Source organism: Phodopus roborovskii, unplaced genomic scaffold (assembly GCF_943737965.1).
Source record: "Phodopus roborovskii unplaced genomic scaffold, PHOROB, whole genome shotgun sequence".
NCBI lineage: Eukaryota > Metazoa > Chordata > Mammalia > Rodentia > Cricetidae > Phodopus > Phodopus roborovskii.
In genome coordinates this window covers 927,453-942,000 of record NW_026126470.1, presented here as the reverse complement: position 1 = coordinate 942,000, position 14,548 = coordinate 927,453, and the positions used below count along the sequence as shown (strand labels likewise).

General features: G+C 37.5%; 1 protein-coding gene across 1 annotated transcript in view; it reads right to left on the bottom strand.

The window, feature by feature from the left end:
* Abi3bp (ABI family member 3 binding protein) overlaps positions 1-14,548 on the bottom strand; it is a 158,111-nt gene that overhangs the window by 51,361 nt on the left and 92,202 nt on the right. Inside the window, exons 24-36 of the mRNA XM_051191629.1 lie at positions 14,361-14,396; positions 13,436-13,519; positions 11,923-11,979; positions 10,788-10,871; positions 9,600-9,683; positions 7,787-7,834; positions 7,005-7,088; positions 5,729-5,788; positions 4,761-4,844; positions 3,754-3,810; positions 2,697-2,759; positions 1,990-2,070; positions 319-393 (exon numbers count right to left, since the gene is read on the bottom strand). Of these exons, the coding sequence (XP_051047586.1) occupies positions 319-393; positions 1,990-2,070; positions 2,697-2,759; positions 3,754-3,810; positions 4,761-4,844; positions 5,729-5,788; positions 7,005-7,088; positions 7,787-7,834; positions 9,600-9,683; positions 10,788-10,871; positions 11,923-11,979; positions 13,436-13,519; positions 14,361-14,396 (897 nt within the window). The remainder of the gene's footprint in view (positions 1-318; positions 394-1,989; positions 2,071-2,696; positions 2,760-3,753; positions 3,811-4,760; positions 4,845-5,728; positions 5,789-7,004; positions 7,089-7,786; positions 7,835-9,599; positions 9,684-10,787; positions 10,872-11,922; positions 11,980-13,435; positions 13,520-14,360; positions 14,397-14,548) is intronic.

The following is a 14,548-nucleotide window of genomic DNA, read 5'->3' as shown; positions in this document are numbered from 1 at the left end:
GAATTCTTTTAGGTGGCTGAGATTACTGCTTAATGGAGCCACACATTTATAACTATGGATAAAATTATAATCAGTCATCAAAGGTTTTATGGACTGCTTAATCAGTTATGTGCTTGTTCTCTAAAATTTAAGAGCAAACTCAATGAAGCAAAGGCACACATTTTGTATACAATGTAATAATGGAAGATAAAGTATTAATTAAACATCAATGTGCAATCATGGAAAAGAAGATTTATATTTGAACATACAACACAAAGGACATTAGAGTGTGTTTCTGAAACTCTTACTGCAGCCATACAGATAAATCAAGCAATTTACCAGATTGACTTTGTGTCATTTCTAGGCTCGGTGGAGTCACTGGTATCAAAACAAGAGTTTGCAGTTCAGTGGGAGCTGGAAAAAGAGGATTTAAGTTAGCCTGTGAATATATTTTCAATTTAAGTGATGGGAAAATTGACCAATATTTATGTGAAAATGGCATGAAACTCAAAGTCTTATTGAACATGGACACAATATGAGCCACAGTGATATAGGGCATATTCACATACTAATATTGTTGGCTCTCACCTATCACAGCAGAAGTAAACAGTTGTGATGAAGACAGAAAAGCCAACAATGTCTGAAACTTTTGCTATCTAACCCTTCTTAGACTGAGGTTGCTGACTCCTGACTTGGGGAACCCTCTTTGGAAAGAAATTATTCTTCTGTTACTGAGCATCATTTGGAGTTCCCTTAGAAACCCAAAACACAATGCTCATCTGTTAATTAAAGTAACGAATATTAATACTCATGGACACCCAGCAAAGTCTCTACTTAGCAAAGAGCAAGAGCCACCAGTAAACCATGGAGGAGCTCATCAGTGATATAGGAAACTGGGGCTTTTCAGTGCACAACTTGTTTTATTGACAGTAGGGATACCTCATGACTTACAAAGAGAGTAATAATAAGCACAGCACACCAATTTTATGGAAAGTAAGTTGCTCAGAAGGAGGTTATGTATCTTAACTATTGTGGTTTTATATATCTAACCACCAAAGAGAATAGCAATAATATGGACCTCTGGACTTTTAAAGAGAATGCCATAGCATATTGACATCTTCCAGTTCTTCTAAGGATGGGTGATAAATGACAGGTAGGTGACACTGGAGTTTCTATGACTATGAAGTATGAAATTGTATCCTAACCACAATCTTACAAAGCATGAACAATGTTGGCACAACAGTATATGGGTTTTAACCAGCAAGAAAAAAAAAGTTCACTGGATGTCACAAAAATCATTATCCAATGTTGTTTCTGGAGACCTAGTACTCTGAATATCAAGTTAAACGCAAGATGAACATGAGAAAATTTAACACACACAAAATGCCTTAAATCTTCTTTCAAAACACAAGTTTCAAGTAACAAATATGTTTTTAAATTCTATAACTAACAGGAAGCAAACAGTTGCTTTATGAAAAGTAGGTCACAGTAGCCAAAAAGTTGTGGAAAATAGTCAACAACTTTGACCTTGGCTACATCTTTCTTAATTCTGTCTACATAAGAGATTCCTAGGTACATAGTTTTCTGGTTACAAACTAATATGGAAGATGGCTTTGGAAATTTTCTTAGGTAGTATGCATCAGAGTATATATGGAAGCAGAGTGTTGTATTTCTTGGAAGTTGAAAATTTCATCTGATTATGTAACCAAGGCTACAGCAACAGTTCTTATGTTTCAATACTAATACATAACCATGAGTGAATAATATTATTCTTGCCATCAACTCTTCTTTGGAGAGAAGAATTTGATCCACACCAAGTTACTTGAGGGGTTACATATTTCCCCAAGCCATACTCATATGGGAAGCTCTTTAGGGAGCAGCCATTAACTGGACCCAATGCCTTAGTTTTCTGAAGAGCAAGAGAACATCAGCTTCCCATTGCTGGTATGACTTTGGGACCCATCCAGGATAGACTGCTAGCAGCCCTCAAAGCAGGCATTCCACATTTACCCGACTTGGACTCAGACATATCAGTACTTGCTGTGGTTTTAGGTCTGGGACGTGGATGGCGTGTCCTCTGTATTTTGGGAGCTAAAGGAAGAAACTTTATATTAATTTCATATTGTTGGTTTTGAAAGCAAAGATTAGGGTTAAACTACCTTTCCTTGAAATTTGGGGCATGTATGTCTTGGGATTAATTTTTTTCTATTTTTTTAAATCACCAAAGATTCTTAAGAAAGAAACCTAAAATATAAAATTAAGTCAGTGAATGAAGAGAGAACCATAGATCTCCAACCTCAAACAAAACAACAGTTAAAATCCAGGCAGTAGAACCTTAGGTTGACACTGAAAAATTTCAGCATTCCCAAGACTCCACTGCACCATGATATTGCTATGGTTTTTGCGGTCTAGGTAAGACACAGACACCACTATCTTAGTTTGAAACTCAGCTTTAGATGGAAGCACTGTATAGACAAAAATGCGCTACAAATTCAAATAAGATAAAAAAATATAGCAATGTTCTAAGTCCATGGACAGGTTTTAAAAGAGGTAACTTTAAGAACCTTTTTTTGTTCTCAAGAAGCAGTAGCATATGAAGTTGAAGGATGGCAGATGGTAAGATTATCTAATAAAGCAAATGACAATGAAATTAGGATGGCGGTGGACTTCAGGTGGAAACAAGCAAGAAAAATCATTCCAGAACACGGTGCCATTACCTAGTGTTGTTGTTTCAGGAGCTTTGGTTCTAAGAGTGACAGGTTCAAGGGTTGTAGCAAGAACTAGACAGAGAGGAGTAAAATAAACCAAAGACAAGTTAAAAATTCAATTGTAGGCCAATTTTGAGAATATCTTTAGCCTCAAAACTAACAGAAAAGAGATGATTGTTTTTTCCATATTTGGCTAACCTATGGCCAGGTGTCCACTAGTTCATGACATAGACTTGGTAGATGACATGGTACAGAGCTAACTGTATGTCACTGTGCATGAGGTGTTCTCTTAGATATTTGACTCTCTGCCCCCTCACGATCGTGGAATTCTGTTGGTCAGGTTTTTTATATGTTTACATGATAGATGCCTTACCTACTACACCAAAGAAAGCTTTAGTCGTCTTGAGCTTCTATAGAAACTGAGATGGCTACATATAGAATTTTTTGTCTACTGCTTAAATAATGATTAAAAGTTCATTTGTTGAAAAATATAATGACAAGCTAATGAAATATGCTCATCAAAATCTCAAAATAATTCTTGATTTAAAAAGACTGAACCAGCTAGAAAAGAGTCTCTGTCATGGAAACTTAGTGTTTGAACATTCCACAAGCATACAATCTTTTAAGTTTGACAACTTACTAAAATCAGCATTCCTTAAAACTATTGATCCAATGCATCACAAAGGTTCCAGTATACCCAAAGGCATTCTGAACAAAGAAGCATATTTTCACAATTGTCAAGGATACACAACATAAATATGACAGGTGGAGATTCACATGGAAACAGTCAGTCAGCACTGTAGAAAAATGCACATGGATCACGTGTCATGGTGGTGAGAAGGGAGTTACATGGCAGTTTGATGTCCTTAAGTTAGTTCATGCGTGGTGCTCATAAATTCAATTAATAACATGGCATAGAACTGAGAATAATTTCAAGATAAAGACTGAAATGGAGTGACAACAGAGTATGATGATGAAATGGTCCTAAAATGTAGAGGAACTGATGAGATGATGGATGGGATGAAAGGAAAAGCACTGCTATTGGAAGGACACACATTGTCATTACCCACAGTCACAGGGCCTTCAGTTCTAAGAGCACTGGGTTCAAGATCTGTAGCAGCAACTAATTAAAGACAATGAAATAAACGTGAGTAGTCAGTAAGACAACAATACACCCTTCCTGGAATGAGTGGAGAGCAAGTTTAAGAGACTGGAATTTAATTCTTGCTACTTGACTATTTGGTCACCTTTTACCCTGCTAAACATTTCTTTAAGAAGTACTCAGTGGCTGCCTAAACTTTGTGCTAAATGTCTTAATAATATCAAGGAGATATCCCTTTGGGTATGTGGAGCACCTCACCCCAACTACTGTAGAGGAGCATCCTGGAAATTTTAGACATTTACCAAAACTGCACAGATATGACATCTGTGATTGTGGGCTTTTGTGCAGACGCTTTAAGAAAATAACATTTCTCAATGTGCACAGATAGGGCAAACATTTTTTCTGTATGAGATACAGCCAATACAGTCAAAGATACAGCAAGTGAATCACATGCATCCTTAGAAGTCATGTGTAGGGTTGGACTGAGGTCTCTGATATGACAAAGGTACTCAACAAACCAGGATGAGGACAATCTCCTAAGTGTGGTTCCAAGTGAAACAGCTCTCTGCTCTCTTCATGGAAAGAGTGTTCTAGATGGATAGGAAAGGTCACTGATGCTTTTTGGGTTAGATCTAAACTTCTGAATCATTCCTTCAAGAACTTCCTTTAACTGCTCTTAGGGAATTATCCCATCACAGCACTACTACATATGACCCTGTGACATTTTGTCTTTAAGAAAAGAATGTAATTAAATCAGTAGTAACAAATAAGATGTGTGGTAGAGGTGATACGCAGACAGCATAAGCAATTCAGCTGTCCCTAATGTACCCCCCCCCATACACATAGAAGGTGTGGCAGAAGCAGATCACAAGGTGCCTTCAGCCACATGAGCTGACACTTCTGCCAATGGCATTCCTCTTAGCTTCCCCAGAATTACTATAAGTAGCCCTGTGACCAGAAACTCAATTTACCAGGTTTAGTTAGAGGAGCCTCAGGAGCTTGTGTGGTTTTAGGTTTGGGGCGTGGACGGCGGGTCTGTTTTGATGTTTTAGGAGCTGAGGAAAGAAAATCTTCCATTATTACAAAGTCTAGTTCAAACGCTATGGGGGAGAAATTTAGTTAAATTTATCAGATTTTTCTCATATTTTAGGCAATTCAAATTTTCAACTTTTTAATTCAAAACTTTCACCAATATTATAGTTTATTGTTTCCCTTTATAATCAAAGGCCTATTGGAAGAGGACTCACATGTAAAATGTAGTGGATAGCTCAAGAACTGAAGAGCAAAGAAATAGAACTTTTGTAGAAGAAATGGATTGAGGCACCAGGAACAGTAACACACACCCTAGTCTCAGTGTTTAGGAGGCTGAGACAGGAAGAGCACAACCCACCTGAGATATTTAAAAATTTGAGGCTGGACTATATAGGGATAACTACTCACACAAAAATGCTGAGAATCACTGCTAAAACATGGTGGTGGTAAAGTGATGACTGATCAGGAATTCTTTGATAGTTTGTTAAAGTAAGACCATGCGTATAATTAACTGAAATGTCAATCAAAGAACAAATGTCACATGGCACAAGTGAATGAATGGCTAAAGAGGAGAATTTCTGATATTTAACTTCTCAATACTATAGGAAGTGTTAAAATTATGAAAACTGTGTTTGAGAGTCACATTCTCCAAAACACATTCGATGACAAAATGATTTCGCATGATTACAAGCCAGACAGATGACATGAGTTAGGTCTAGGTGGGTATCATGAAAGCTGAGTTCTTTGAAGAGCCATAGCTTTCAAGCCTTCCAGAATGAAGACTTTCATAGAATGGCATAGAGAGTAATGGCATCACCACAGAAAGCAAAACATGTGACTATGACATTGATGTCATGAGTTTGGCAATGGCAAAGGAGAGGATGCAGCCAGGTCCACATGTTATTACCTGTTGTTGTCACCCAAGTCTGAGTTCTGAGTGTCACAGGTTCGAGTTCTGTTGTAGGAACTGAGCAAAGGCATTAAAATAAACCAAATGATTGTTTTAAATAATTGAAAAATAAAATCTCTTCATTATGAGTCTTCCTAACATAACACAGTTTCTATAAGAATGTGCCACCTTTAAAACCATCAACCTGGAAAAGTAAGCAGTTGTCTCCCTAAAAATCTGTCATACCTAAGTTGGGCAACTGTTTTCTCATTCGTCAATTCTAATATCTTAATTATCAATACTATAATTAATCAGTGATTCAATTAATCCTCAAACAATTGTTCAATGTTGATAATCATTAATTGATCAATAATATAAATAATTGGCATTATTAATAACTAGTTATTGGTGATTAATAATCCAAAATGGACTGTCGAGGCATTGCTTAGAGCTCATATTTGGAAAGAGAATGAGGCATCAGCATGATGAATTGGTGGGGCTCCTTCATCACAGACAAAGAAGGAGTATGCCTTTAGGAGAAAGAAAAGGTTGCTGATGTCTGCCAGACCAATTCTGTGCTGACCTATCACAGTTCTAAGACCTTGACTATGCGTGTCCTAAGACTGGCAGAGGCATGAAAGGATTTTCTACCACCTTGAAGGGGGAACTGCTCCACAGCAATATTCCAGAGACTGCTCGCTATTTTCACTTATATCTCCTTCCCATTTTATTCTTCTGTTCCAATGTGATTTCATGACCCGACTTTTTTAAATCTCTATTTCCTGGCACCTAACACTTTTTACTTAAGCTCCTGCCCCAATTAATCTTGTATTTGGAAGATTCTTCTTATGCCATCTTCAACCATATTTATATTAAAAAATGTTTCCACTCTGTTTTATAAGTTTGAAAAATCAAGATGTATCTCCCACACAAATTTGACTCAAAAGTGACTCAAGAGATATGAGGGAGGTATTTAGTAAATGCTTTTTCTTTGAACTGGATCTAATTATCCTGAAGAAATTTTACTTTTAAGAGATAAAAGGAAGTTATAAAACATGCATGGTTATTGAGAAGATTGCAAAGGGGACACAGTGGGTATCCAGTGGCCCACAGATGTCCCTCATTCAGCCTTGTCTGCGTAACAGCTGTATGGTGGAGCTATTGTGCCTCCCCCCGGCCACCAACGTGAATCTTTGCTCTCATGGGATACACTGAAATTTCTGTCATTCAGGTATCTTCTAACCTTGCTAGCTCACACTGCTGAGGTTGTTTAAACTGGGTGCATATGTTTTACCTGGTTTGGACTCGGGTACTTCAGGTATTGTTAGAGGCTTTTGTTGGGGATGTGGGTGAGGTTTTCGTTGTGATGTTTTGGTAGCTAAAGGAAGAAATGATTGGATTACTATGTATTTTCATTATTTATGAGTCAGAGAGCTATGGAAGGTGAAAAGATAATAGCTTGTTGGTTTTCATATATCCATCATCTAGTTTTTTTAATCATAAATTCTATGAAGAAAAAGTTACCATTTAATTATAGAAATAAAGGCTAGTAATTATTATCTAATTAGTGGCATGGCTGGAACTAAAATGAGTAGGAGACATCCCTAAATTTGAATGGATAATGGACACTTCCACTAATGATTTGTGATTTAGTCTTTCAAATCTGCAATATATTCTCTATATAATTATCAAAATAATCCTTATTAAATAGAAACAAAACAGAAAAAAAAAGTGAAACATAAATGTGCCATGGGCCCTTTGGGCTCCACGAAGTTGTTAATAGCTTCTCTGTGTAGCTGAGACTTCTAGAATGTCTGAAACACAGCTGTAGCAAAGCCTTCTTAAAACAAAACACTAAACAGGACACACTTCAAGTAGGCAATGTGGAAGGTAAATGGCCCAAATAAGTTTCAAATATGACATTTTAAAAGCAGATGATTACAAAGTCTTCATAATTTTTAGATGAATATAACTGAATAGCCACAGTTATGACTCAGCTACCCTATAAAGTAAGATTAAATTCTTAGTGTGACAATAAGGAAAAGACCTGTTACAAAAATAGCTTAGCAACATTACCTAGTGTTGTTACTGGGGCCTCAGGTCTAAGAGTGACAGGTTCCAGGACTACAGGAGGAACTGGCCAAAGACAACACAATAAGCCAAAGAGACTTAAAATGCATACTTATGTTAGAACATTTACATATAACATATATATGACTAGAATAACAATTGTCCCAAGGGAAAAATTTAATTAAATTTTTATGTGAAAGAATGTTGTTTAAGTGATTGCTAAACTTTTGTTGAGATGGTTGTTGGGTGTAGCTGTTTAACCTGGGAAGTTACAGAGTTAAGAAGTCAGAATGGCATTCTGCAATGTTTTTAACAAATGAATTCTGGTATATATAGAAAACACTACGATGGAAAATATTTTAATGCATTTACTTGATATATTCTTAAAAAAGTAAGCTAAAAGCATTACATGAATTCCCATGAGTAAACCCTGAAATAAGAGGTTTGAAACATACATAAAAATAATCACTCACATGGCTTGTGCTAATCCTGCCTACTTTGTGGAATTTGAGACCCCTTTGTGTTGTGGAATATTAGGTTAAGATATGTTACATTTGTTTATGCTGTCGAATATTTGTTTAATGATGCAAAGATGTGTTGCATTCTTTTATGTTGCACATACTTAACTCTGTGAAGCTGTGTTACTTTGCCTTCCTAAAACACCTGATTTGTCTAAAAAGGTGCTGAGTCCTCAGTACCGAGGCAGGGGAGAGAAATACGTGGGCCTGGTGCGCAGGGAGACTAAACAGGAGAAATGTAGGAAGGCAAGAGAACTTAAAAAAGGAGGAGAAGGGGATGCCAGGGGCCAGACAGCCATGGTGTAAGGAGGAGGAAAAGATAGAGAGAGAGAATAAAGAAAGGTAGAAAGGCCAGAGGCAAAATGTAGTTAAAGAGAAATGAGATAAACTTAAGCTTAAAAAGCTGTCTAAAATAAGCCAAGCTAAGGCTTGGGATTCATATAAGAAAGAATAAGTTTTCAAGTATTTATTTGGGAGCTGGGTGGCAGGCCCCGATAGGGAAAGAAAAACCAACTACATCCGCAGAAGCCATAAAAGAGTAGCATAAAAGGAAGCTTCTAGTCTAGCACCCAGTGTAGCATCTGTCTTCCCCATAAGCATAAAAGGTGGAAATCAAAGTGTCTGTGTGTGATACTGTATCTCTGTATCCTAAGCTCTGAACCAATTCTCAACCTCCTCCTCTACTGTCCTGATGTACCCTTATAAATATAGTTCATCTGGACTCTACTATATTTCTGGCTGACCTACACATATGTCTGGTCCCTCTATTTCCTCTTTTCTCCATTGATCAAAATCCTGTAGTGTACCCAAGTTCCAAACCCAGACAACCTTAAAATTTCTTTTCCTGGATTCTAGGCTGTTATTTTGCTGCTTGGCCTCAGTTTTCTTGTATAAGAAGTTAAAAAAAAATCTTCTACAATGGGTCTATTATTTACAATTGCAAATGTGAGGCTGGGGATATGTAAGAGGCTCAGCATTTTTTGACTTGAACTAAACATGTTGGGTTTTCCGGTGTAGTTTCCCTATTAAGATCTGAATAGAAATGCATAGCGTAAAATTCTTACTGAATACAAAGTTGAATTAAAGGGTCTTACATAGAATGAATAAGGTATTCTAGCTCCTCCTACATCTCACCTACCCGAATTTTCCTTAAAACATCCACAGGGAAGTTATTGGTGCCTCCTCCTATCCTCACACTGAGGGTGTGTAAGAGCTGCTACTGACTACCACCAGCATTGCTTTGAGTCTGTGATGGGACAGACCACGGGGGCTCACCCAGAAGCCACCGACTCCCAATTTACCAGGTTTCATCTGAGGTGCTTGAGGGCTCACTGTGGTTTTAGGTCTGGGTCGTGGGCGGTGGGTTCTTTGTGACAATTTGCTAGCTGAAGAAAGAAAAGCTTTGAGTTACCTTGGATCTTATGGCCCTGGATACCAGAGACCTTCCCACAGCACTCAGATCTCCTAAAGGTGTAGGAGATTGTTCCTTTGACTTTTTCACCCTTTTTAAACAAGCATGCCTTCTTTTTGTCATTGACAGTGATTTGACGTGAATTCCTGGTCACAGAGGCACTCACTCAAAGGCAAGGAGATTAATACTCATTGGGGACAGTCATAGAGTCCTACTTCGGGGGAAGTGTTTGGGAAGGAATCATTTAATGAACTAGGCAAACCTACCCTTTGTAAGTAGTCTGTGCTAGTCATTCTGTTCTAGTTAACAAGGCTGACTAACAGCTAGAACAAATCCACCTTACTGAGAAGATGTCCAACTTGAGTACATAAGAGAGCATTACAAGGGGCAGTCACTCTGTGACACAGCAAGGAAGCCTTGGTTAATGCTCCAACTGTGGTAATAAATCATTTCTCTGGTATACTCTAAGCTCCCAAGTTCAACATTTAGAACTTTTCAACTTGTCCTATGGGCCATTAGTTGTAGGAGCCTCATTAAAACCATCCAATTCCTGGAAATGTTATCTTTTTCACAAGAGAAAATGTGCTTCCTTTCACTGGCTGCCAAGCATTCTCTGTGCTTTGGAACTTCCCCATTATCCACCCCTGTAAGAATTACTTTTTTATATCTGTAAGCAGTTGGGGGGAACAAACAATAAAAACATGCCAGAGACCACATGCTCTACCAAGCCTGAAGTGAATTATCTATTCTCTGGCACCATTGAGAAAGTGCTTATTGTTGTCTGATCTGAATACCTACTGTGACTCAGGACTTGGCAGTAACTGGTAAATCAACCCCACTGATACACACATATACTCGTTCTGTTGTTGTTTCATGAATGTACATAGTTGCCATGAACACTTGATAATGACTGGCACTGTCAGAAAAACAACTACAGAACATGAGGATATCGGTCGTTAAATTATATCCCTTATTCCTTGACTGAGCCATCCATTGGCCCTCAGTTGCCATTACACTTTCTGTAAAGGCCTGCTTGGGTGGGCTGCCAGAATTTTTAACATGGGCCCTACACATTTACCCGGTTCTGTCTGAGGTGTTGCCGGACGCCTTGTAGTTTTAGGTTTGGGATGTGGATGGCTTGGTTGTTGAGGCAGTTTGGGAGCTGAAGGAAGAAAATCTCAGGTTAATATATTTTGGATTCTGGAAATGTTGACTAGGAATACATTTCTTATGATTTCTTGAGCTTCAAGGAATTTCCCTTTCAAGCTTACAATAGTTGTCCCTGTTTTGGTATTGTGCTTTTTTATGACACTTGTATTTCTCCAAGAAACAAAACTCATGATGAATATGAATCTATATATCAAGAATATTTCCTACAACTTTGTTTAAGAGTTGTGGATGAAGAGTACAAGCTGATCCTACATTCAAAACAGCTGGACAAAACAGCCCTACAGGCTACAGCTAGGATATCTGAATCTTCTTCGAATCCCCCAAGACAGCGCCCCTTACCAGCAGGAAGTAGTTTGGAAAGAACGACACCCAAATTCCCAAATATTGTGTATAAATGTTTGTTTTCATTTAATTGGACTTTGTTATATAAAATTAAATAAAAAAATTATAAATAAAAAAAAGAGTTGCTGGATGAAAAAATATTTCAAAATGCTACAGAGTTACAGTGTGCACAGGGGTTGTATGGGTAGTTTCATGTTAATGAAAGTCCTGATAACTTCAAATGACCACCCTTGAGTATATTTTTCTTTTTTCATCCTCATAAAATCAAGGTTTTATCATTCTCTAAAATGGCAAAACCAAACAAAGCTTGAAATGGTTAAAATGCAGAAATTCAGTGCGTAAAAAAAACTATCATAAGAACTGTACAAATTAACTAAGCCTAGATGGTACATAGATTCTGCTACATGTACAGAGATAGGCAGCCCATAACAAAAAAAATGTCCCCATGATTAACATGATACATGGAAGCAGAGATAGAAAAAAATCTAAGGGGTGACTATAAGCCTATATCTGTGTATGTGTGTATTCTTTTTCAGTACATTGGATCTCATAAAAACAAGATACCCTTTTAACACTCAAACATGTTAAACAGTTGAAGGACCTGAAGATGCAGAAGCTTTGTGAAGTCCCAGTAGTGGTGGTGGTCAAGGTGACAAAATAGGTAAGAAATACAGATGCGAAAGGACATAGTATGTCATTACCTAAGGTCATCCCTGGAGCCTCAGTTCTAATAACTGGTTCAAGGGTTGTAGCAGGAACTGACGAAAAGAAATCAAAGAGACCTTATGAATGCATGGAATGTTAGAAAATTCATCCTACCAGGAAAATCGAGGTTTCATGGGCAGCAACCTTATTTATTTATTCTTTAATATTCGTAACTGGAGAAAATGAACATTTTTTTTTTATTTGAATACTTCTTCAAAGAATCACTACACACTCATTTGACTCAGAGGTTAGTCACAGCTCTCGGACTCTGTTGAGCATCTCCTTGATATCAACTCTGGAATACCACTGCTGGTAATTATCCAATTTTAACTAACATAAGAACCTATATAGAAAATCTGACTCATTATCAGAAAAAGATGGGAAGACAACACAGAAATTTTTAGGAAAGGCAAAAATCAGAAAACACTCTAAACACTAATCAGTGCTAGGTGCAATGAGCAGTTTGATAGTTGAATATGAACATAATGCAGTTTACAGACTCTGATTTCCAGTGATTCTGTCCCTGTGACTAACACTTTGTCACTGCAGATATAGAGTTTGTATTTATATTGTGACTTGAGTATGTGCTAGATCCATGACCTGCTTGCAGCTGACAGAAACAGGGATATAGAGGGTGAAAAGGAAGAAAATGTAGGAAGTGTTGGAATAACAGTATGGTTTGTCTATGATGGCTGTTCATGGCTATACGGAAGCTGAAACCACATTCATTAAGAGGCGAAGTCCTTGGAGAACATACTGTTTCTCAACAAGATGAAGAACCACCTCTTAGTTTTTGTCATCACTGGGTTGGGGTATCTTTAGTTCTATGAATAGAAAGAGCATGATCTTGGGCAGAAGGGAGAACCATTAAATCTTATAGGATCAATTTGAAGATTTCAGTCACCTCCCATCCCCCATCTCTTTAATTCATTCTGAGAGCCAGTCTCTGTAATTCATTCTATAAGAGAACTGGCAGGAGAGTATCAATATGTTATCCTCTGTCTGGAAGTCATTTTACTCATTCTCCATGTGTTCTTTCATATTTCAAATCCTGCACTTAATAATTAGCTTGGATTTTTTTTTCATCTAAATTTTCACAGAGCTCATAATATGTAGCATTTGGGTGCTCAAATTATTTTTATACTTTCATGAACATGCTGCCTTACATTACTTTCTGTTCATGTGGGACAGGTGTTCTTTGATGGTGTATTGTCAACTAAGTGGTACATAAGACTATGCCCCCTACTTCTGAGCCAAGGTTTGAGATGCTTTAGGAGAGTGAAACAAGCTTAATGATCAGATTGTTATGGCTCAATACTATACCAAGCAATCTCATCTTGAAGATGAGTAAGAAAAATATACATAATGCCATGGAGAGACAATATTTTTAAGAAAGAAGCATAAAGTTCTTAGGGACATGATGTTCTCCTTGCAAACAAGGCGTTTTCACCATGAAAAGATATGCAGGACACCTTCTAATAGAGACTAAATCACAAGCCACATATTTACCCAATACAGTCTGAGGTACTTCTGGATGGGGTGTGGTTTTAGGTTTGGGACGTGGGCGGCGGACTTTTTTTGTGGTTGTTGAAGCTGATGAAAGAGAACTTAGAATTAGTATGATGTTGAATCCAAAGGTTTGCCTTTGCCTAGGATGATGTATCCTGTCAAGCTTTAAAGAAATAAACAAACAAAAAACAAAAAACCAAACCAAACCAAACAAACAAACAAAAAAAACATTAACAGTTTGAGCTAAGAAATCCTGTCACTAGGGTTTGAAAGCTTTCCTCTAGTACATTAACAGATTTATTTAATAATTGAGAATCCTCCAGAGTAAAAATATTAGATATAATTACATTTAAGAAATGTAAGTTAAGAGCCACCACTATTTCCTTGAACACATCTCTAACCCCAAATTGGTTATAAATCCACATTCAACTCTAGTGGTGTGAATTTTGAACCAACTCCACAGTGATGCTTTAAAATTAATATGATTGTGCCTGGGGAAGTTCTGTACTTGGCGATTTATTAGAGTAAGTATTGTAAAAGTTACTGAAATATCAGCAGAGTTGAAAAGCGTAACACAGAACTTGAAATTTGGAACACAAACTTCTCAGATAACTGTCACTGTGCCATCCCTGCTCTTACATTGGAGGTCTCCCTTAGGAGGGCCAGTTGTCTGATTAAAGACTCAGACTGACGGGACACAGGTTCAAGGCAGGCCAAAGATCAGACAACTAGCCCGAATTAAGCCAAGGTACCTTTCTGTTAAACGGTAAGAAAACTTGCAATACTTCTGAGATCAGTCCTATGACTGGATAAAACTGGAAACATTACCATAATCTCCTCAGCAACCACAGTGACGCTCAACACATGGTGATGCTCAACAACGAACAGACAAAAGTGCCCACAGAAGGATATAAAGAATCATTACCTAAAGATGGCTCAGAAGTGATAGGTCTCAAGTCTGCTGTGAGAAACCAAAAGCAATTTAAAACAAGAAAATATGAAACATATCTGAAAATACGTCAAATTCACCTGAATATGGGCTTTACCAGTCTAGCATTGGTTCTATAGTCAAAATCCACAACAGGAAAAACACCAAAAAACTGTAAAGTTTCT